At 35.4% G+C, this 25,618-nt stretch overlaps 1 protein-coding gene across 2 annotated transcripts in view; it reads left to right on the forward strand.

The window, feature by feature from the left end:
- Nucleotides 1–25,618, forward strand: part of PKN2 (protein kinase N2) — a 138,331-nt gene that overhangs the window by 42,926 nt on the left and 69,787 nt on the right. For both annotated transcript variants that reach the window (XM_073234241.1, XM_036996329.2), the window contains one exon: nucleotides 14,735–14,889. In XM_073234241.1, coding sequence (XP_073090342.1) covers nucleotides 14,735–14,889 — 155 coding nt within the window. The remainder of the gene's footprint in view (nucleotides 1–14,734; nucleotides 14,890–25,618) is intronic.

The raw sequence follows: 25,618 nt of genomic DNA on the forward strand, positions 1-25,618 counted from the left end.
GAGTTGATGGGTATGAAATTTGAAGCATTTACTTAAAGATGAGTAATTCTGCTACTTTCTAATCCTCTGTCAGTAAGGTATTTCTTAGAGTTATTTTCCAGTATTAATGTTTTGTTTTGAGTCAGCCACATGTTCTTACTTCATTTACCCTTGTGAGCAGCAGCATGAGTTTGCCAGATGACTTTTTAAAGTTACAAATGGATTCTGTGACCAAGGGATATTTTTATTCTTTGTAAATGTAATTAATCAAACCTATGACCTTTGTTCTTTGTGCTCTAAGGAACTGAATTAACTAAACCACCAGACATATTGTTTTAAAAAAAGAAAATTTAAAAAGCTAAACATTACTTTTTTTTTTATACAGAAATAAAAGGAAAATATAACCCATAAGTCCAAACTAAAAGCATAATTTTTAAACAATAGAATTAACAAATGTTAATGTTAGAAATTTTTCAGTGGTACAGAAAGTAAATATGGAAAGACTACTCTGTGCAACCCTATGCTTTTTCCTTTAAGGAAGCATTACTAACTTTTTGTTGTAGACCTTTTAAAATTAAAAAAAAAACTTTTCTGTATTGGTACCATTATCTATCCATCCATATATTTTTCTAAAATTTTTTATATAAAAATCATATAAAACACATATGATCTAATAGTTTTATCTTTGCAAAGATGGTGTGTTGAGCAAGGTTTTTAATCTCTATAGGCCTCAATATCTTAATTTGCAAAGAAAAGGAGTGATATATGTAATGTATGTAACACTGTAGAAATTTTAGAAGATCCTGTACGATTAGCCAATAAGAAATAACACATATAAGTAAAATTAAATTTGATTTAAAAAATACATAAATTTGACTAAGAGCATCAAATTACCCTCAAAAGGTACATAAAAGCTTCTGATATCCAATGTATTTGATAGAATTTGTTTTAAATGCATCAGATTCAGCATCTGGGACTCACCTTATGGATTTCATTTGGAGATTCTCTATGGAGAGATTTCAACCTTGTAAGAATAATTGACTCTTCAAAATGAAGGGAATAGAGAAACCAGATCTCTTATTTTAGAGCTGAAATAATCCCAGAGTTGTGAATTAATTTACCCAGAATCACAAAGCTAGCTAAAAAACTCTTCAACTCCTAATCTAGTATTCTCTTACTCACACATTCAACAATTACATTATAAATGGAAATTTGTGTTACAAAGATGCTTTTTTTAGCAGTATCATATAAACTTACAAGTAGCCTGTTCTGTTGCCAAGCTCTACATTTTTTTCCCATTACTTCTTTAGGAGAGGTCTAAAATAAGAAACAGTGCTGGAGCTTTAAACCCTTCTTAGAGAAAACATTTTCCTTCTCACAGAATGACAGTAACTACCTTGTAATTGGTACATAGAAGTTTTTACCACAGAGTTTGATTTCTCCCAGTCACTTTTTTAAAAAAAATATAACTTCACTGAAGTATAAATTACATATGATAAAATGCACATATTTTAAGTATGTGATTTGCTGAGTTTTAACAAATTTGTGTACCTAAGTAACCATCACTACAACCAGTGATCCTGAACATTTCCATCACTTCAGTGGCTCTCTTGCATACATACTTTCCAGTCAGTCTCCAGTCCCTATCCCTACCTTTCGGCAAGCACAGGTCTACCTTCTAGATTAGATTAGTCTTTCTTAGAATTTCATGTAAAGAGATGACCTTTAGGTCCTTCTGTCAAATTCCTTTCCTTCCTCAAAAGCCAATTTGGATATCACTGCAGCCTTTCCTGACTTTCTTTGATAATCCTATCTGTTTACTTTGTCCATTAATTGTTGTATTAAGGTGTGTTGTAATTTATTCCTGTACATTTATATCACTCACTAAACTGTATGTTCCTTGAGGGCAGTGCTGTAGTTTTATTCATCTATTTTCAAGGCTTTCCATAGAGACTGGAGTATAGTAGGTGTTTAGTTGTGAATATTATACCTGAAAAAAAAAGCCCACCAAATAAAAACCTTTTATTAGTCTCTGTAATTTAATGCCAATGCATAATTTATCAGGTTACTTTAAAAATTTAGTAACTTGGGGAACAATGCCTTAAATAAAAGTTTAGGATAGAGAGACATTCAGATAATTTCAGGGAAAATTTTAAATGAAATATAACTTTCCACTGTGACTTCTTATTACTTTGTTTGGAATAAAGTTGATAAGTTGGATAGAATTTGAATTTATTTAAAAAAATAGTTCCTTTTGCAAATGGCATATTCACACAACTAGGTAATAAGGTTTTTTCCCTCCCCTCATTACTGACTTGACAGCATTAAAAGCAACAACAGCAGAGAATTAAACGTAGTTCATTTATTTTAGGTCAGATTGTCATAAAATTTTATAAATCTTACATTGTGTACTAAGGTCAACAGAATCATTTATTTTAGATGAGATCTGATAAGAAAATTCAAGGCCATAGTACTTTGCTTTCAGTTCTCCAAATATGTGGATTAATAGCAGAAGTGTTGGGCATTCTCCTCATCTTGGGAGTATGCAAGCAGAATAAATGGCTCAAGGAAAGGGAGACAGAATTTAGGTCTGCATTGTTTAAATGATTACTGTGTAACTAGGTAGGAGTCCTGCTCCTGAGTCACCTCTGCAATAATTATTACTCTTCAGTTTCTTATTTGTAAAATAAGGATTTTTACAGATGGACTTAAAGACTTTTAACTAAAACTCTTTCAAGTGTTACATATGTCAGTGCTGCAAAGTCAAGATCTCTTGGTTTGGAACTGTTATTTTCAAAATACAAGTGTTCATTTGTTCTTCAGAGTAGTAAGACATGAATTTTTTGATGTTGTCTTCATGTTCATGATACTCTAAGCTTCCTATTCATCTTCTGTATATTCCAAGAGTAGTCTCATCGGGTATTATTATTATCCCAGTGGAAATTACAAGGATATTATCTGAATACACCTTATGAAAAAGATTATTGGTCTCTGTAAAGTGGAGAGGTTAATCTAAGGCCTAGTTGGCACCTGGGACTCCTAAAGGTAATATTGGGAAAGAACCTGTTTCCTGAATCTTGGTCTCTTGGGAATCATCTCTGACACTTGTTTCCATTTCTGTCTTCTCAGACCCCACCAAACTTAGATTGATTTCTACCTATTGAGAGAGTGAATTTTTTCCTTAATATCCAGAAGGGAAATACTGATTTAGCATAGTACTAATAGCATTAGATTTTTTGGTTAACTTTGGAAATACTTCTAAATTCTGGTGTTCAGCTATGTTGAGGAGGTTTTTCTTAATCAATAAAGTAAGGTTTAAGTGTTTCTTGGATGAAGAGAGGTGAGAACTTAATTTTCTTTTTATTGTTGGCTTGTCCAGCTAAACGTGGCATAGAAATGATAGTTGAATTTTATATGTATTAAAACACAGTTGTGGAATCTGTGGCCTGTTTTGTTTTGTAATTTCTATATATTCTTTATTTCTGATTGAGTTTCTTATTTTTAGGTAGACTTACTTTGTATTAACTTGTGAATTCTTAAGAAAGTATTGCCTTTAACTGTGATCATTAATTAGCAAGTTGCTTTTAACACCCCTAGATTTGTTTGCTCATCTTTAAAATTATGAGATTAAATGATTAATAGATCCCTAACACTTGAATTCTTTGATGGTATTCTTTAACTATTTTAAAAAAGGTAAACCAGAGTAAAGTTCTTTTTTGGTATTCTATTCCATGAATTTTAAGATAGTTTTGTCTAACTGTCACCACAATCAGGAAAAAGAACAGTGACTTCCCATGGTAGACACACCCTCTCCCCACTCCATTTACCCTGGCAACCACTGGTCTGTTACCTGTCACTGTAGTTTGCTTTTCAAGAATATTATATAAATAGAATCATAAAATGTATAGCCATTTGAGACTAATTTCTTTCACACAGCGTATTGCTTTTTGAGATTTGTCCAGGTTTTTTCATTTATCAGTAATTCATTCTTTTTTATTGCTGAGTAGTAGTCCATTGTACCAGTTTGTTTATCCATTCACCTAGTATCGTTGTTTTCCAGTTTTTGGCAGTTATCAGTAAAGCTGCTATAACTCCCCACAAACAGGTTGTTGTGTAAACATGTTTTCAGTTCACTTTGGTAAGTACTTAGGAGTGTGATTGCTAAGTTGTATGTTTAACATTATAAGAAACTGCCAGAATGTTTTCCAGAGTAGCTATATCATTTTTCATTCTTAGTAGCAACATATGAGAGTTCTGGTTGTTCACATTCTTTCCAGCAGTTGATGTTGTAATATGTTTTTTAACCAGTTTAACAGGCATATGGTGGTTGATATATATTGTTATAATCAGAGGTAGGAAAGAATTAAAATAAGGTAGCACCATCTTACAGAGAACTTAGGAGAGAACTGTGCATACCATAGGTACAGAGGTTATGTACAGAATGAAGAAGTTTTCTCTACCAGGAGGTGCAACATGCAGTATTAAAACAACTTGTAATATAACAGATACAGGCAATTGTGAAATTTAATGCCTAGGTTGCTTATTGTACCTTAAAAAAAAGTTACAATCCACAAAAAGTATTAAGTCTTATCCATGCTATTTTTGTAAAATACTAAGAAAGCTAGACCACTTAGAATACTTTTAACTCCAGTCTACTTAACTCTACTTATTTATATGCCATTGTTCATATTTTAGTTTATCATTTTATCTTCAGTACCACAAATTAGATCTAATTATTGTTTTATGAGTCATTGTTGATTTGTAATTACCTACGTGTTTCATCATTCTCTTTGTCCACCAGTTCTTCATGATTTTCAGACCTTCCTTCTAGATTTATTTTCTTTTTCTTCCTGAAGGTATACTTTAGAAAGGTATTTCTTCTAATACCCAATTCTAGGTTGATAACTTATTTTCTTTCAGCACTTAGAAACTCTATTTCATGGTCTTCTGGATTCCACTGTTAAAGAAGCGGCTGTCAATCTGATGGCTGAAGCATGTAGGTAATCTGCCTTTTCCACCTAGCTTTTTTTAAGACACTTTACAGTTTTCTGTGCCCTTTCAGAATAGTGGTGTAGATTTCCTTTCATTTTATTTGCCTCTATTTGTTTGGTTTACTGAATCTGAGATTTGAGTATTTCATCAATTAGGGGAAATCTGTGTCTTTTTTAGTATTGCACCCTCCTGTATTTCCTCTGCTTTCATTTTGGAACTCCAGTTGGATGTGTGGTAGTTTCTTCAAGTCTCTTTCCATTTCTCTAATATTCTCTTTACTTGTGTTCAGTTTGCTGTTGAGCTTTTGTACATTTGATTTTATTAATCTTTTCCCTTTCTCCCATTCCCTTTAACTAAGACAGCACTTAAAATTTATTCTTTCCTAATATATGCATTTAAGGATTATGAATATTCTCTTAAGTATTGCCTAAGTGCATCATGAAAGTTTTGATATTTAAATTTTTTTAAATTTATTTTTATTGAGAGATAATTTACAACATTGTGTAAGTTTAAGGCATAACACATGTTGGGTTGATATATATTGCAATATGATTACCACTGTAGCATTAGCTGACATCTCAATCACGTCACATCATTATCATTTCTTTTTTGTGGTGGACACAATTAACATCTAGTCTCTTAGCAACTCTGAAGTTTATAATACAATGTCATTGTCTGTAATTACTGTGCTGTGCATTAGATCTCCAGGACTAACTTACCTACTAGTACCCTTAAACATCATCTCCTCAATTCCCACATCCTGCATCCTCTGATAACCACCATTCTACTTGATTTTTATGAAGTTCAGCTTTGTGAGATTCCACATATAAGTGATATTACAGTGCTTGTCTTTTCCTGTCTGACATAAGTTAGTATGTTATCACTTAACATCATGCCCTCAAGATCCATTTATGCTGTTACAAATGGCAGAATTTCCTTCTTTCTAATGCCTAAATAATGCAAGCATACCTCATTTTATTGTGCTTCACAGAGATTACTTTTTTACAAAAGAAGTTTGTGGCAAACCTGAAACAAGCAAATCTATTGGTACCATTTTTCCAACAGCATTTGCTAATTTCATGTCTCTGTCACATTTTTGTAATTTTTGCAGAATTTCAAACTTTTTCATTATTAAGTTTGTTATGGTGATCTGTAACTCATTAAAAGCTAAAATGATGATGGTTAATATTTTTTAGCAATAAAACTTTTAGATTACTATATGCATATTGTTTTTATGAGACATGATGCTATTGTACACTTACTAGACTACAGTATAGGTTAAACGTAACTTTTATATTCACCGGGAAACCAAAAAAATTCATTTGACTTGCTTTATTATGATGTTTGCTTTATTGCTGTGGTCTGGAACCAAACCTGCAAGATCTCCAAGGTATGCCTGCATTGCATTGCATCTTTATCTGTATACCTATTGATAGACATGTAAGTTGTTCCCATATCTTGGCCATTGTAAATAATGCTGCAATGATAATGCAGATATCTGTCCAATACTGTTTTCATTTCTTTTGAGTGTATACTCAGGAGGGGGATTGCTAGATCTTAAGATAGTGGTATTTTTAATTTTTTGAGAAACCTCCATACTGTTTTCATTAATGGTTGGACCACCTTACATTCCTACCAGTTGTGCACAAGGTTTCTTTTTCTCTACATCCTCATCAACACTTGTTATCTCTTCTTGGTGATAGCCATTCTAACAGGGGTAAGGTGATAACTCATTATGGTTTTAATTGCATTTCCTTGATGATTAGTGATACTGTGTATCTTCTTGTGCACCTGTTGACCACTTGGATGTCTTTAGAAAAATGTTCAGTTTCTCTGCCCATTTATTAATCAGACTCTTTTTGCTGTTGAATTGTGTGAGTTCTTTATATATTTTGGGTACTGATCCATTGTCAGATAAATGACTTGCCAATGAGGATATTCTAATATATGAAGATTTTTCTAGTTACCCATTATTTATTTATTTCTTGATTAATTACATTGTGTTGCCTTGAAATTTGCTGAGACTTACTCATATATGGCCATATATGATCAATTTCTTTTTAATTGGAATAATTCTGTCAATTTTTGCTTTATTTTGAAGCCATGTTATTGGGCACATACAAACTTAGAATTTATGTATATGTCTAGTGAATAAACCTTTTATCATTATCAGATCCTTTTTTGCCTTCAGTAATCTTTGTACCTCAAAGTATCTTTTCTCTGTTATTAATGTATTTTAGGGGTTGAGGTTATTGTAAGGAATATCTTTTTTCCCACTCTTTTTCTGCTTTTCTATATCATTTTTTTAGATACATCTCGTAAATATCATATAGTTGGATTTTATTTTATTCATTTGTTTGAACCAAGTCTAATGATCTTTGTTTTTTACAGACATCATTTAGAGCATTATACTTAAATAATTACTGATATATTTGGGGTTTTATTTAATATCTAATTTTGTGCTTTCAGTGCTTCTTTCCCTTCCTGCCATTTTTATAGTATTTTTAAACATCAGTCAATTATTTGGAAAATATGGTTAATTTAAACAGTAAATATGCATACTTATCAGTATAATAGGGAGTTGTGTTTACCCCTGTTTTGAAGTATGTTTTACTTTTGGACTGTATTTGGATACTTTCTTATTTAATACATACACATTAAAGCCTGCTAATTGAATATGTATAGATGTAATCACTATTTTCTGCCCATCTCCATAGAATTCAGAGGCCTTAGAATGCCTCCATTTACCCTCATTCTGATTTGTATATTGTTGTTCCCTTGATTTTTATCTTTTATAAAAACCTTAAGTGACTTTTATTGATTTATATAATGGTCATTTAAAGATACATATAAACCATTTTCTGTGTTCTATCATTCTACCTTCTAGCTTTCAATGTTTTTGGAAAGTCTGCTGTCAGTATAATATTAGCATCTTTGAAGGTCGCCTTTCTTTGGGTGTTATTAAAATTTTCTCCTTGTCTTTGATTTTTTTTTTTGAATTTGTACCATGTATACCCAGATGTGGATTTTTTTTTTATCCCCTATGTCCTTCTGCTTGGACTTGATGGCTTGAATGTATGGATTGGTATCTTTTCTTCGGTTCTGAAAATTTTGTGGTCATTATCACTTCAGAGACTGTGTTTGAATTACCATTTTTCTCTTCTTCTGAAACAAGATTTTTTTTATTAAGAGATTACTGATACACAATTTTATGAAGATTTCACATGAGCAACATTGTGGTTACTACATTCCCCCTATTATCAAGTCCCCCAACATACCTCATTACAGTCACTGCCCATCAGCATAGTAAGATGCTATAGAGTCACTACTTGTCTTTGTGCTATAGTGCCTTCCCCATGACTCGCCCCTCATTATGTATGCCAATCATAATATCCCTTAATCCCCTTCTCCCCTCCCTCCCTTCCCACCCACTTTCCCCACCCCCTTTGCCTTTGGTAGCCGCTAGTCCCTTCTTGGGATCTGTGAGTCTGCTGCTGTTTTTTTCCTTCAGGTTTTGCTTTGTTGTTATACACCACAAATGAGTGAAATAATTTGGTACTTGTCTTTCTCCACCTAGCTTATTTCACTGAACATAATACCCTCTATTCCATCTATGTTGTTGCAAATGGTAGGATTTGTTTTCTTATGGTTGAGTAATATTCCATTTTGTATATTTACCACATCTTTATTCATTCATCTACTGATGGACACTTAGGTTGCTTCCATATCTTGGCTATTATAATTAGTGCTGTGATAAACAGGGGTGCATTTGTCTTTTTTTTTTTTACAAACAAAATTGTTTTTCTTGTTTTAGAAGATATCATTGATACACGATCTTACGCTCAGGTTTCACATGAGCAACATTGTGGTTACTACATTTCCTCTATTATCAAGTCCCCACCGCATACCCCATTACAGTTACTGTCCATCAGCATAGTAAGATGCTATAGAATCACTACTTGTCTTCTCTGTCCTATATACTTCCTTCCCCATGCTCCGCCTGTATTATGTGTGCTAATCATAATGCCCCTTAATACCCTTATCCCTCCCTTCCCACCCACCCTCCCCAGTCCCTTCCGTTTGGTAACTGTTAGTCCATTCTTGGGTTTTGGGAGTCTGCTGCTGTTTTGTTCCTTCAGTTTTTGCTTTGTTGTTATACTTCACAGATGAGTGAAATCATTTGGTACTTGTCTTTCTCTACCTGGCTTATTTCACTGAGCGTAGTACCCTCTAGCTCTATCCATGTTGTTGCAAATGGAAGGATTTTTTTTTTCTTCTTATGGCTGAATGATATTCCATTGTGTATATGTGTCACATCTTCTTTATCCATTCATCTACAGATGGGCACTTAGGTTGCCTCCATATCTTCACCATGGCTAATGTAAATAGTGCTGCGATAAACATAGGGGTGCGTATGTCTTTTTGAATCTGGGATCTTGTTTTCTTTGGGTTAATACCCAGAAGTAGAATTCCTTCTACTCTAAGTATAATGCTCTAAATGATGTCTGTAAAAAACAAGTCAAATGGTGTTTCTATTTTTAGTTTTTTTGAGGAATCTCGATATGGCTTTCTACAGTGGTTGAACTAATTTACATTCCCACCAACAGTGTGGGTGGGTTCCCCTTTCTCCGCATCCTCCCAGCATTTGTTGTTCCTAGTCTTTTGGATGTTAGCCATCCTAACTGGTGTGAGATGATACCTCATTGTGGTATTAATTTGCATTTCCCTGATGATTAGCAATGTGGAGCATCTTTTCATGTGCCTGTTGGCCATCTCAATTTCTTCTTTGGAGAAGTGTCTGTTCAGCTCCTCTGCTCATTTTTTAATTGGGTTATTTGCTTTTTGTTTGTTGAGGTGCATGAGCTCTTTATATATTTTGAACGTCAACCTCTTATCAACTATGCCAATTATAAATATATTCTCCCATAATAAAGGGTACCTTTTTGTTCAGCTGATGTTATCTTTTGCTGTGCAGAAGTTTTTTAGTTTGATAGAGTCCCATTTGTTCATTTTAACTTTTGTTTCCCTTGCCTGAGGAGATGTGTTCAGGAAAAAGTTGCTCATGTTTGTTATTCAAGAGATTTTTGCCTATGTTTTCTTCTAAGAGTTTTATGATTTCATGACTTACATTCAGGTCTTTGATCCATTTTGAGTTTACTTTTGTGTATGGAGTTAGACAGTAATCCAGTTTCATCCTCTTACCTGTAGCTGTCCAGTTTTGCCAACACCAGTTGTTGAAAAGGCTGTCATTTCCCCATTGTATATCCATGGCTCCTTTATTGTATATTAATTGGCCATATATGTGTGGGTTTATATCTGTACTCTGTATTCTATTCCATTGATATATATGAGTCTGTTCTCATGTCACTACCAAGCTGTCTTGTAACTGTGGCTTTGTAGTAGAGCTTGAAGTTGGGAAGCGTAATCCCCCCTGCTTTATTCTTCCTTCTCAGGATTGCTTTGGCTATTCGAGGTCTTTTTTGGTTCCATATGAATTTTAGAACTAATTGGCTCTAGTTCATTAAAGAATGCTGTTGTATTTTGATATGGATTGCATTGAATCTGACAGATTGCTTTAAGCAGGATAGCCATTTTGACAGTATTCTTCGTATCCATGAGCATGGGATGTATTTCCATTTATTGGTGTCTTCTTTAATATCTCTAAAGAGTGTGTTGTAGTTTTTAGGGTATAGGTCTTTCACCTCCTTGGTTGGGTTTATTCCTAGATATTTTATTATTTTAGATGCAATTGTAAATCAAATTGTTTTCCCTATTTCTCTTTCTGCTAGTTCATAGTTAGTCTATCAGAAAGCAACAGATTTCTGTGTATTAATTTTGTATCCTGCAACTTTGCTGAATTCAGATATTAGATCTAGTAGTTTTGTAGTGGATTCTTCAGGGTTTTTTTATGTACAATATCATGTCATCTGCAAACAGTGACAGTTTAACTTGTTCTTTACCAATCTGATGCCTTTTATTTTTTTTGTGTTGTCTGATTGTCGTGACTAGGACCTCCAGTACTATGTTGAATAAATACTTACATATTATATTAAAGTCTTCTTATTTAATTTGTAACATACATTTTTAATTGTATCATAATGTTTAGAAGGTTAGAAGTATGAATAATTATTGTAATAAACCTCCCCTACCAAAGCTGGTTTGGTAATTACAGCAATAGATGCAGCAAATAGATAGTTGTCATTAGTCTTAATCATGAGGTATAGTTTTTTAAGTAGCAAAGTAGGTGGAGTCAACATTTGGTGTTACAATTTGAAGACAGCTCTTAGAGTGGAAAAATAATTTCATCTTGTAGAGTTTTTTAAAATCGATTTTTTTAAATGAAGAGAGTGTTAATGGGAGTTCTGGTACCCCTATTTTGAAATATGTTTCACTGTTAGATGAGTGTTTTAACAAATATAAGGCAATCATATGTTTTATAGTGTGTTACTTACCGCTTACCATAACCTATAGGAAAGAAAACTGTAGAGAAGAAAAATATCAAGTTAAAAGGGAAAATAGGTGAACTTTGAGGAAGATAGCAAAGTGTTTCTGTAATTTTAAGTGAGTAAAAGGTGGCCTTTATAAAAAGGCTAAATTTTTCTGCCTTGGCAAACACTTTTGTGACCTTTGAAAATTACCTCACTGTGTTTCGGGGGTGGGGGAGGTTATTTGTAAAATGAGGTTATTTACAAACCTTTGTGAGTTCCTTTAAAGATTGAATGAGCAGAAATACCAACTACTTTACTAAGCCCTGACATGTGATTTTATTGAACCCTAAACATTGGCCTACACACTATACAAGCTTTATTTTCACAGTAACTCCCAATTTGTGGCTGAGGAAACTGCAGCTCAGAACATCAAGTATATGACTAAGACCACTTTACTAAATAACAGACACAGGATTTTAACCCAAGCATTCTGACTTTAAGCGCCCATACATTTAACTTACTATGTTTTTCTTATGTTCTTGTAATCCTTATTAAAATGGAGACATACTTTTTCTAAAAATTGTTTGATATTATAATATTACAAATTCTCAGACTATTGGAATCAATGTATATTTCAGTGTTTTAGTATACCCTGCTTTAATGTTCATGAATTTCTTACTGTAGCATCTTTAACAGATTACAGTCTAGCTTCTACGTAAGTGCTTCCAGTGACAAGGGATTTTATTACATTTTAAGGTAAACCATTTCATTGTTTGATAACTCAGAATGAAAAGAGTTTCTATGTTCTGTGATAAAACTTTTTACCTTGCTACCTTTACCCATTGGTTCTAATTCTCTGCCCTATGGTAAAATAGTAAGTGGGTAGCTTCTTCATAGACAAATGTTTAAATGTTCAGGCAAGAATCATTTCTGTTTCTTACCCTAAGCTAAACACTATCATCTATTTTACAAACAGCACATTTCCATAGTTTTCTCAACTGAGGACCTTCCACTCTAAATGCATTCCAGTTCTTTTTTAAAAATATGGTTATTGAATTAGATACCAAATTTTGTGTGAGTTTAATTTCTTACAAGAGGCCATATAATTATTTAAAAATAAAAGAGGGAAAGAAGAAAACCTAATTGTTCACAATTCTGAATATACTTAACTATTTAGTCTTTGCTGTAATGTACAGTTCATTTAGGGACTCCACAGCTATGCTTCCTACAGTGATGACTACTAGTTAATGTTTATTGCATATATTCTATGCACCATACCCTTCTAAGCTCTTTACACATAATTTATTCAGTCACCATAATCCTGTTGGCATTATTACTGATGCCATCTAACAGATGAAGAAACTGAGGCACAGAACTGCTGGTAACTTAACCCTGTTACATGATTTTACTTAATCTCAGTATCAAAATTGAGATTCCAAACTAGGTACTATTAACCACTGTAGAGTGTGCACGCACGTGTGCATGTGTGTGTGTTAGTTTGGCTGCTTTAATGAAATACCATAGACTGGGTGATTTAAACAACAAATTTATTTCTCACAGTTTTGGAAGACAGGAAATCAAGGTTCTAGCACAGTTGGTGTTCTGGTGACAGCCCTCTTCCTGTTTTGCACATGACATCTTTGTATCCTCACCATTCTTATGACCTTATTAACTCCCAAAAGTCTCATCTCTAAATATCATCACATTAAGGTCTTCAACATACTAATTTGAGGGGGTAAAACATTCTGTCAAGAAGCAGCATGTTAAGTAGGTCTTTTGTGAGCCTGATCTGAAAACTTACCTTCTATATCAGCTTGCTATAAGAATATGCCACTTATAAAATCAGTTTTTGGAGCAGGTCATTTGTAATTTGGGAAATGCAATTACAATTGAAACCTTTCTTGAATTTGAATCACAATTAATAACTGTGATTTTGCCTCTTACCTGATATGTAAAATGTGAGTAATATTTGTCTCAAAAGTTCTTTTAAGGATTAATATGCATAAATATGCATACATACACACACAGACTAGTATAGTTGTTCACAAGGCTTTTAAGTGTCAAAGAGGCAGCATAGAACAACAATTATTAAGGTAGACTTTGACTTACAGGATGTATGAACTTGAGCATGTTTCTTAACCTCTATGTGCCCTGGTTTTTGTTTTCTGTAATGTAGGTGTAATGCTTGTTATAGGGCTGTTAATAAGATTAATGAGTTCATAAAGCACTTAGATCAGGACTTACACCTTGTAAAGTAGCATATAAATAATAAAGTGGTATTCTTTTACATCAATATCTAGCATAGCATCTGTATTTTTGTAAGTTAACAAATTATGTTTAAATGTTTTTGAACTAGTATTAAACCTTTTTAAATTTTTTAGAGGAGTATAAAACCACATATGAAACCTATTCATTAAACTTGGTTAGTCACACCATTTTTTATTGCTAAGGAGAGAGGGAACCCTGAAACACAAAGGTTATTTGCAGTTTAGGCAATTTTCCAGTGATTACCAAATTACTTATAACTGAACCAGATCTAGTACCTTGGTTTCTAGCTTTTTTTTTTTTTAAATAAGGAAGGGACCTAGTATGGATAAAACACAAAATAATGAACTTCAACAGGAAGAATTTTAGTTACGTGGTAAAATGATTACAAGTGTTTCAACAAAGTGGGTTACCTGGAATAATTGAGGTTTTTGTTTTGTTTTAAAATAGAAACACCACATTATGCTTCATGAGAAGCCATGGACTTGAATTTTTGTTCATTCTACACCCATCCCACCCTCAATCTGTTATCAATCAGTTGATATCCTTGAAACATTTTCCATTGTGTTCTGAACGTCCTCGTAGTAGAAAACAGAATGTGAAGGCTTTTATGCATATGTTTAGGTTATTACTAATTAATGCTGGCATTATATGTGAAGTACCCTTAATTCTATTTACAAAGAATTACTTAACTGAAATTTGTATAATATTTGAATATGCTTTGTTCTCTAACCAATCAATCAGTGAGTTGGGAATTTAGTTAATGGTTGAATTGACCAAATTGACTGAGTTAAAAATAATAGTGGAAAACCTTGGGTAGTGATCTAATTCAGCTTCACACTCAATGTAATCACTTTTACAGTATCTCTGGCAGATGGTCCTGCAGCTATACTTGAATTTTTTTTTTTTTTGGCTTGAACTCCTACATTATCCATAAGCATTGCATTTAGATGACTTGAAGTTGATCTCAAACCCTATAATTTTTTATTCCTTCAAAATATTAACTTACAGTTTTAAGCAGCAGTTGTTCCTACCTATTAAGTTATTTTAACATACTATTGAATTTACAGATTGCCCAAGGACTCCAGATACTCCCAGTAGTGACCCTCGTTGTTCCACTAGCAATAATAGATTGACAGCCTTACAAAAACAATTGGATATAGAACTTAAAGTAAAACAGGGTGCAGAGAACATGATACAGATGTATTCAAATGGATCGTCAAAGGTGAGTACACTAAATAAAATGTAAGTTATATAGTCAGTCTTCATTATTCACAGATTCTGTATGTGTTGAATTCACCTACTCGATAAAATTTGTTTGTGACCCCAACATCAGTACTTGTGACACCTTCACAGTGCAGATGGGCAAAAAGAGTCATGTGACATACTTGTTCACAGCTGAGGTTGAACAGGGTGGCACTCTGCCTTCTTGTTTAAGCTCTTACACTGTAAAGTACCCTTTCCAGGGTCTACTTAGCACCATATTTTTGCATTTTTGTGTGTGTTGGTTTTTAAACACTGTATTATCATTTCTAAGGCCATTTTAGCTTTTTAGATTTTACAGTATGGACAATAAAACAAGTTGGAAACAAACAGTTTTTAAAGTAACATTTCTTAAATTGCTTTTTCCTACAAAACCAATTAAGAAGAAATTTGGCCATATGCTCTAAAGGGTACAGAGGAACTCTCCCTATTTACTTTCCATAAATCTAAAATTGCTCCAAAACAAAAAGGGTATTTTAAAAAATTTTAGGTCCTAATGAGTTTTCTGTCACTACATACAGGTTTAGGAAAGGACAGATGAAATGACAAGCCATCCTGGCGTTGGTGATTGTTTGGGCTAGACCTATGGGTTCTTGAAGAATCTGCTATGGCATTTAACTCCTAACTGAAAATCAGTAGTATAGGGGAACAGTTGTTACTAAATGAGAATCTGTTCTTGTTCTGAGGTAAAAAGTGGAAGAGAAAATGTTGGGGACCAATGAATCAGATTATTGTGAAGGTTCTTTCCAATTAAAGGTTCTATAGTTTTATAATTTCCAAGAAATCTTAGGAAGTTCAGCTTTTTAAAAAATCCATGTTTTTATTTTAAAGATTTATTTTATTTTAAAATAAAATAACTCATTTATTTTAAAGATTCATTTATTTAAACTCATTTTAAAGATTCTTGTCTATGCATATTTTAATAGATCTTAAGTAATTTACAACTAAAAATTATTTATTTACTTATTTTTTTAAGTTTAGGAAGAATTTGAAATCTGGGGAGGGGGGAAATCTTTTCTTGGAACCACGTACCCTATCTACCACCCAAATGAAATTTGGGAAGGTGCTGAAAAGAGAGAAATGTGTAAATATGTCATAAATAATAATTTTTAGCTTAATTATGAAAATTAGATTATATGCCTTATTTCAAAAGAACTTTTAAATTATTTTTAGAGAAATACATTTGTTTCTACTTGATAGTAACTTTGAACATTTACTATTGGGTGGTAGAGCTGGTTTTTCTGTGTTATTTTCAGTATTGATCTTTATTTTGGGAACTTTTCATTTTTATCAAATGTTATTTTGAACTCTTTCTTTCCCTCCTTCCCCTCTCCTTCCCTTCCTCCCTTCCTTCCTTCCTTCCAGCAAATACTGGGTTCTTGGAACTGTGAATGCATCATATTATGCTGAGCATTTTAAAATTAAATTAACCCCAGCTACTACTCTCTGGAGTAAGGTGTTTTAATCTAGGGTTGATGGACTAAATGGAGAGGTTAATGAAGTATTTGAAGTTATAGGAAAATAAATGCGTATGTTGATAAATGGATGGATGAAAGGACCATAGGTTTCACTCTATTCTTAAAGTGGTCTATAACCACTTCCCAAAATTAAATGGGGTTACGGACATATTAAAACAGATAACTTAGGATACCCAGGGATCCAAAATGAACAGTGCTATGAGGAGCCTGCTAAAAGAAATAGATAATATTCCAATAGTTTTTATTTGTCATTAGAAATTAATTAGCTTGAGAAATGGTCAAGTGGTCATCCAGAGCCTGTTAACAGCTGCTATAGTCTCTGGAGTAGGCCTACTGTTATTTCTGTCTAGATTTTGTCTTAATTGTTCTTGTTTCTCATCTTTAAACCTCTCAAAGGGTCAAAATGTTTTTTTATGATATTAGGGGAAATTGCAAATTGAAGTTATATGGGTTATTAATTTGATTTGTTTATTAAGGACTTAATAGTTTGGTAGCTATTATGCTAGGCCCTGGAGTATGAACGTAATAGAAATATTGCCTTCTACACTATAGGTATTCAACCTGCTTTCAACAGACCCACTATCTAAAAAGGAGATATCACCTGTAAATAATTACAATATGCAATAGTGGTATGTTCAAGTTACTTTAGAAGCAGTGGAGAAAAATCACTTAACTGCCAGAAGAAATCATTAAAATCTTAGTATAAGATTTGAATAATGATTTGGAGTTTAAAAAAGAATTACTTTCTACAGATGGTGGCATGGGTAAACCCAGTATATACAGGGTAAGGAACTATGGAGTAGTGTGGCTCATTTTAAGAAATGGAAGTGCTTTCATATGGCTGTAGTGGAGGATCTCAACTTACTTCTTATCTGAGAGTAGGTAAAATGCACTTCTAATATTAACAGTCATCAACCCTAGCAGTCATTTTCAATGAAAATCCATGCCCTTATGGGAGAACAAATCTGATTCTCCAGAAAAGCACATTTTATTTAGGAAAAGTCAGAGTGATTTCAACAGAACTTTTTTCCATTCTCTACCTGTAGACCTTTGAGAGAGTCAGGTATAGTGAGAAGTATAGCATAATCGAAAGACAAAGCAGATTATAAAGTACTTCAGACAAAGTTAAGCAGTTGAGATTCTATCTTATAAGATATATGGAGCTGCTGAAAGACTTTTAGCTGAGAAAATACATGATCAGATTTAAAAGTTTACAAAGTTCACATCCATCTTCCTCAGACTGGAAGAGTTAGAGAGTGTCAAGTCTACAGCAGCAAGTGTATGTAGGCTTTTGTAGTAGTCCAGATTGTTAAATATGCTTCATTACTCTTGTAACATCAATGAAAATAGAGAAGACAGTCAGCTATTTAGGTAGAATAAATATGTGATGTCTGGATATGAGAAAAAGGCAGAGTTGAAGATGATTCTTAGATTGATTATGTGGACAGACTGGGGAATGGTGGTGCGCTTCACAATTACAGGTAATTTATCATGGGGAGCAAATTCAGGGGCAGGGATGATTAATTCAGCTTGACAGTAAACAGTCATCTTCAGAACTCTAGTTATTGATTCTGAATGATAAAATTATTACCCAAGTGCAAGTTATAGCAAAAGCTGTCCTTTTAAAAGGTAAGCCAGGTTTTTCCATACTCATGTTAAAAACCCTTCAGTGGCTTTCTAGCATGCTTAGAACAAAATCCAGAGACACCCCCCCCACCCCCCACCCCCGTGATTTTGCAAGTTCAAACATGATATACCCCTAGCTACCTTCTTATCTCACCTTCTAAAACACTTTCATTATTTCTCATACTCCAGCTCTATTGGCTTCTTTTCTGTCCTTTGAACATACCAAATACACTTTCAGGGTCTTTTGCATTTACTGTGTCTGTCTAGATATCTCTTCTCCCAAATACTTTCATGGCTTTCTCTCTCACTTCATTATAGTCTTTGCTCAGATGATACCACTTAAGCAAGCTCTTTACTACCTTACATAAAATACCAACCCCTGTCTCCTTCTCTTTCACTGCATTACCACCACCTGAAATTAAAATTTACATGGCCAATTTCTTTATCATCTATTTGAAACATTAGCAATATGAATTTCATGACTCTAGCACCACTAGAATAACCTCAGAGGGCTTGATAAGACATTTTGAAGAGATAGTTCCCATTCATGTATTCAGATGACAAACCAAGCTATTAAAATTTGGAGTTCTTTTCTAGCCTTTAGCACTTCTTTTTTTTTTTTAAATATTTCCCAAGTCTTTTCATACTTTTTACTCATTTTAAAATACCTGACAATCTATGCAGACCTCCTTCTCCCCAGTCTTTCAATCTTTTTTTTTTATGAAGATATCATTGATATACACTCTTACAAAGGTTTCACAGGAAAAACAATGTGGTTATTACATTCACCCTTATTATGGAGTCTCCCCCCCCGTACCCCATTGCAGTCACTGTCCATCAGTGTAGTAAGATGCCACAGAGCCCTATTTGTCTTCTCTGAGCTACGCTGTCTTCCCCATGACCCCACACACACCATGTGCACCAATCATGATACCCTAAAATCCCCTTTTCCCTCCCTCCCCACATGCCCTCCCCCACCCCTCCCCTTTGGTAACCGCTAGTCAATCCCTTTTGGAGTCTGTGATTCTGCCGCTATTTTGTTCCTTCAGTTTTGCTTCATTGTTATACTCCACAAATATGGGAAATCATTTGGTGTTTATCTTTCTCTGCCTGATTTATTTCAATGACAATAATACCCTCTAGCTCCATCCATGTTGTTGCAAATGGTAGGATTTGTTTGTTTCTTATGGATGAATAGTATTCCATTGTGTATATGTACCACATCTTCTATATCCATTCATCTACTGATGGATATTTAGGTTGCTTCTGTATCTTGGCTATTGTAAATAGTGCTGTGATAACCATAGGGGTGCATATATCTTTTTGAATCTGAAAACTTGTTTTCTTTGGGTAAATTCCTAGGAGTCTTGACATATTCCAGTCTTACCTGTATTGAGATATTCTAATCTTACCTGTATTAACAGCCCACAAACCTTTCTGGATTTATATCCCTCAGCTAAAATTGATCCCATCTTCCTTTGAATTTTTCTTTGGCTATTTCTAACATTCTGATATAATGGTTATTTGTATCTCTTCAATCAAATTCTTAAGTTTTATAGGGTAGCATCCTAGCTGATTGATCTTTGTATTTTCACTGAATGTGACAGTATTTAACACATGCAAAATAAGCCACAAATACATGATAGAATAATAATTTACATATTTCTGAAAGCTGTGTGTATGTGATATAGTTTATTTGTAATAATATCCCACTATGACTTGCAAAACAAAAATAGTATTTTTTATAAAGTAAAAAATACACAGTTTAGAAATAAAAAATTTATGTTACCTTTATTGTAAAGTATTATACATTCAAAATATATCTATCAGGCATTATACAGTTCTGATTACTAATAGTTAATTACTTCTATTAGTCTGGGTAAACCATATAAAATTGATCTTTTTTTTTTTTTTTTTGTCTATAATCGGTCAGATATTGGCATATTCCTGTGGTTCAACCTCATACATGTAAAAATCTTCCCAAAGTCTTAGTATGAAAGCCAGTATTTCTATTAACCAGGTCATATACCTTGGACCTTTCTTAACTCTTGCTTAAACATACAAGGTGCTCAGTAAAGAACCATGGAATGCTAGGAAGTAGGATTTGTTTGTTAGAAAGTAGTAAGTACAGATTGCCTGTGATGAATAATATTCACTGTCAGTTTTAAAAACCTTCTTCATACTTTGACATCTGTGCATATCTTCCAGACATCTTTGTGAGAAAATCCTTTTTAAAATGAAATAGGGGGGATTCTTAAGATGGTGGCATGAGTAGGGCAGCGGAAATCTTCTCCCAAAATCATATATACTTTGAAAATACAGTGAATACAACTATTCCTAAAAGAGTGACCAGAAGATATAGTACACCAGCCAGGCTGCATCTACATCTGTGAGAACTCAACATCTCACGAAAAGGGTAAGATACAAAGCTATGACCTAGTGGGACACAAGGACTCCCTCCACCCCAGCTCACTGGCAGGAGGAAAAGAATCAGAGCAGGGAGGGAGTGGAAGCAAAGGACTGCTAAGTAACCAGCCCTAGTCATCTGCACCAGGAACACAGACACATATTGTGTGGTGTACTGGTTATTAGAGGAATGGAAAAGCAAAATCCTAGACTTAAGACTACAAACAGGTCCCCACAGCTGGCTGCCATGGGACAAAAGAAAAGTGGGTGCTTTAAAAGCCTTAAAGGGACAAGGGTTTAATGGGGACAAAATCATCCTGGCACACTCAGCCCAGAAGACTGGGAACTTTAAGGAACTTCAGGTACCCTAACTCCCGGGGTGGCAACACAGCACCAAAGCCTCTCACAGCGATAAGCAGCCTGCTGTTCATTCCCACCCACCAGCACTGCAAGCAAACCGGCTGATCTGCCATTGATGTGGAGCAACCGGGGAGCAGCGCCACCCACAGCAACCACGCAGAGGCTTCTCCCAACGTGCAGCTAACCAGGCTAGACCCAGAGACTGCCCCCTGCCCGCCATCTACCGACACAGACAGCAGACATTGGTGCAGAGTCCAGAAGGCACAAAGGTGCTTTATTCTTGCAGGGAACATGGCGCTGCTCGCCTTCAACCTCTGGCAGTGCCCTAGGCCATCCAGAAGGCAGCCCCGCCCACAGCAGCTCAGGCAATTAACCCAGAGGCTGTCCCCTGCATGCAGCTGACTGGCACAGGCAGCCAAAGCCAATGTGGAGTCTGGAAAGCATGTAGGAGCTCTGTTCTCACAGCGATAATGCGCTAATCAGCTACAACCACCACAAGTCCTGTATGCCACCCTGAGGGCCACCCCGCCCTCAACCCAGAGGCTGCTGCCTGTGCGCAGCTGACCGTTAGAGGCAGAGGGAACCGGTGTGGAGTCTGTGAAGCACGTAGGGGCCCTATTTTTGTGGCAAACGCGATGATCGCCTGCAACCACCACCAGTGCTCTAGGCCATCCCGAGGGCTGCCCTGCTCACAGCAGCTCGGGATCAACCCAGAGGCTGCACCCTGTGTGTGGTTGCCTGGCACAGACAGCGGAGACTGACACAGAGACCCAAAAGCATGAAGGGGGGTGCTGTTCTCACTGGACAACACACGTGGATCACCTGCGATCCCCGCCAGTGCCCTACACCATCTTGAGGGCCACCCAGTACAAAGCACCTCATGGAATCAACCCCAGATGCTGCTCCCTGTGTGCAGTTGCCTGGCACAGGCAGCAGAGACTGGCGTAAAGTCCCAAAAGAATGAAGGGGCACCGTTGTTGTGGTAGAACACACACCACTCGCCTGTGACCCCCACCAGCGCCGTAGGCCAAGCCAAGGGCTGCCCCGCCCACAGCTCAGTGGATTAACTAAGGGGCTGCTCCCTGTGTGTGGTTGACCAGTACAGGCAGCAGAGATGGGCAAGGCGACCAGTAAGCAGGAAGGGACTTGGGTCTCCCAGCTGACACACATGCCACTCACCGATGATTACTTCCATCACTATGAAAAGGCAGAAGAAACTTGTTCAGTCAAAAATCCCTCAAACACCAGTGCCCAGTGCCCAGAGAGAGGGCAGCCCCGCCCACAGCAGCTCAGGCAATTAACCTAGAGGCTGTCCTCTGCATGCAGCTGACTGGCACAGGCAGCCAAAGCCAATGTGGAGTCTGGAAAGCATGTAGGAGCAACCCCTAAGTTAATCCCCTGAGCTGTGGGTGGGGTAGCCCTTGGCATGGTATGTAGGAGTGCTCATGGCACTCTCTTTGGTCACTGGTGAGACCAAAGTCACCAATTTCCTGAAAAGAATTCAAAATAAAAGTCATAAGCATGCTGATGGAGCTACAGAGAAATACGCAAGAACTAAGGGATGAATTCCAGAGGGAGATGACAGAAATGAAACAAACAATGGAAGGATTTAAGAGCAGACTGGATGAGATGGAAGAGATACTGTTAATGGAATAGAAATCAGAGAACAGGAATACAGACAAGCTGAGGCAGAGAGAGAGAAAAGGATGTCTAAGAGTAACCAATCCAAATGGAACAGTATTCGCGTTATAAGGATACCAGAAGAAGAAGAGAGAAAAAGGGATAGAAAGTATCTTTGAAGAAATAATTGCTGAAAACTTCCCCAAACTGAGGGAGGAAATAGTCTCTCAGACCATGGAAGCCCACAGATCTCCCAACACAAGAGACCTAAGGAGGACAACACCAAGACTTAGAATGATTAAAAAGGCAAAGGATCAAAGACAAGGACAGATTAAAAGCAGCCAGAGAGAGAAAAACGATCACCTGCAAAGGAAAACCCATCAGGCTATGATCAGACTTCTCAGCAGAAACCTTACAGGCCAGAAGAGAATGGCATGATATATTCAATACAATGAAACAGGAGGGCCTTGAACCAAAAATACTGTATCCAGCAAGATTATCATTTAAATTTGAAGGAGAGATTAAACAATTCCCAGACAGGTAAAAGTTGAAGGAATTTACCTCCCACAAACCATCTCTACAGTGTATTTTAAAGGGACTGCTCTAGATGAAAGCGCTCCTAAGGCTAAACAGATGTCACCAGAGACAGTAAAACCACAGCAAAGAAAGTAGACCAGCCAAATACTAACTAAATGCAAAATAAAATCAGTTATCCACAAAATCAGTCAAGGGAAACACAAAAGACTACAAAATAAAACACCCAACATATAAACAGTGTAGGAGGAAGAAAAAGAAGGGAGAGAAATAAAGAATCATCACACTGTGTTTATAATAGCTTAATAAGTGACTTAAGTTAGATGGTTAGATAGTAAAGAAACTACCCTTGAACTTTTATTAACCACAAATCCAAAGCCTGCAATGGCGATAAGTACATACCTATCAATAATCACCCTAAATGTAAATGGACTGAATTCACCAATCAAAAGACACAGAGTAATAAAATGGATAAAAAAGCAAGACCCATGTATATGCTGCTTACAAGAGACTTACCTCAGACCCAAAGACACACACACACACACTAAAAGTGAATGGATGGAAAAAGATCTTTCATGCAAATAATAGAGAGAAAAAAGCAGGAGTTGCAGTACTTGTATCAGACAAAGTAGACTTCAAAACAAAGAAAGTAACAAGAGATAAAGAAGGACATTACATAATGATAAAGGGGTCAGTCCAACAAGAGGATATAACCATTATAAATATCTATGCACCCAGCACAGGAGCACCTACATATGTGGAACATATACTAACAGAATTAAGGAAGGAACTGGAAGGCAATGCATTCATTTTAGGAGACTTCAATACAGCACTCACTCCAGAGGACAGATCAACCAGACCGAAAATAAGTAAGGACACAGAGGCACTGAACAACACATGAGAACAAATGGACCTAACAGACATCTACAGAACTCTACACCCAAAAGCGGTAGGACACAGATTCTTTTTCAAGTGCACATGGAACATTTTCCACATACTAGGCCACAAAAAGAACCTCAGTAAATTCAAAAAGATTGAAGTTCTACCAACCAACTTCTCAGAACACAAAGATATAAAACTAGAAATAAATTGTACAAAGAAAACAAAAAGGCTCACAAACACATAGAGGCTTAACAACATGCTCCTAAATAATCAATGGATCAATGACCAAATTAAAACAGAGATCAAGCAATATATGGAGACAAATGACAACAGCACAATGCCCCAACTTCTGTGGGACACAGTGAAGGCAGTTCTAAGAGGAAAGTATATAGCAGTAGAGGCCTATTTAAAAAAGGAAGAACAATCTGAAATGAATAGTCTAAATTCACAGTTATAAAACCTGGAAAAGAAGAACAAATGAAGCCCAAAGTTAGCAGAAGGAAGGACATAATAAAGATCAGAGAATAAATAAATAAAATTGAGAGTAAAACAATAGAAAAAATCAATGAAACCAAGAGCTGATTCTTTGAAAAAATAAACAAAATAGATAACCCCCTAGCCAGACTTAAGAGAAAAAGAGAATCTATACATATAAACAGAATCAGAAAAGAGAAAGGAAAAATCACGATGGACATCCCAGAAATATAAAGATTAGAGAATACTATGAAAATCTATATGCTGACCAGCTGGATAACCTAGAAGAAATGGACAACTTTCTACAAAAATACAACCTTCCAAGACTGACCAATGAAGAAACAGAAAATCTAAACAGATCAATTACCAGCAAAAAATGTTAAAAAAGCATAGAAGAGGAGGGAATACTTCCAAACTCATTCTATGAAGCCAGCATCACTCTAATAAGAAAATCAGGCAAATACACCACAAAAAAAGAAAACTACAGACCAATATCCCTGATGAACATAGATTCAAAAATACTCAACAAAACATTAGCAAACCGAATTCAAAAATACATCAAGAGGATCATACACCATGATCAAGTGGGATTCATCTCAGACATGCAAGGATGGTACAACATTCGAAAATCCATCAACATCATCCACCACATCAGCAAAAAAAAGGACAAAAACCACATGATCATATCCATACATGCTGAAAAAGCATTTGACAAAATTCAACATCCACTCATGGTAAAAACTCTCAACAAAATGGATATAGAGGGCATGTACCTCTACATAATAAAGGCCATATGTGACAGACCCACGGTCAACATCATACTTAACAGCAAGATGCTGAAAGCTTTTCCCCTAAGGTCGGAAACAAGACAAGGATGCTAACTCTTTCCTCTTTCATTCAACATAGTACTGGAGGTCCTAGCCACGGCAATGAGACAACACAAAGAAATAAAAGGCATCCAGATTGCTAAGGAAGAAGTCAAACTGTCACTGTTTGCAGATGGCATGATATTGTACATAACAAACCCTAAAGAATCCACTCCAAAACTACTAGACCTAATACATGAATTCAGCAAAGTTGCAGGATACAAACTTAATACATAGAAATCTGTTGCATTCGTATACACTAACGATGAACTAGCAGAAAGAGAAATCAGGAAAACAGTTCCTTTAACAATTGCATCTAAAAGGATAAAATGCCTAGGAATAAACCTAACCAAAGAGAAGTGAAGACCTATACCCTGAAAACTACAAGACAGTCTTAAGAGAAATTAAAGAGGACACTAACAAATGGAAATTCATCCCTTGATCT

The sequence above is a fragment of the Manis javanica genome, chromosome 4 (assembly GCF_040802235.1).
Source record: "Manis javanica isolate MJ-LG chromosome 4, MJ_LKY, whole genome shotgun sequence".
NCBI lineage: Eukaryota > Metazoa > Chordata > Mammalia > Pholidota > Manidae > Manis > Manis javanica.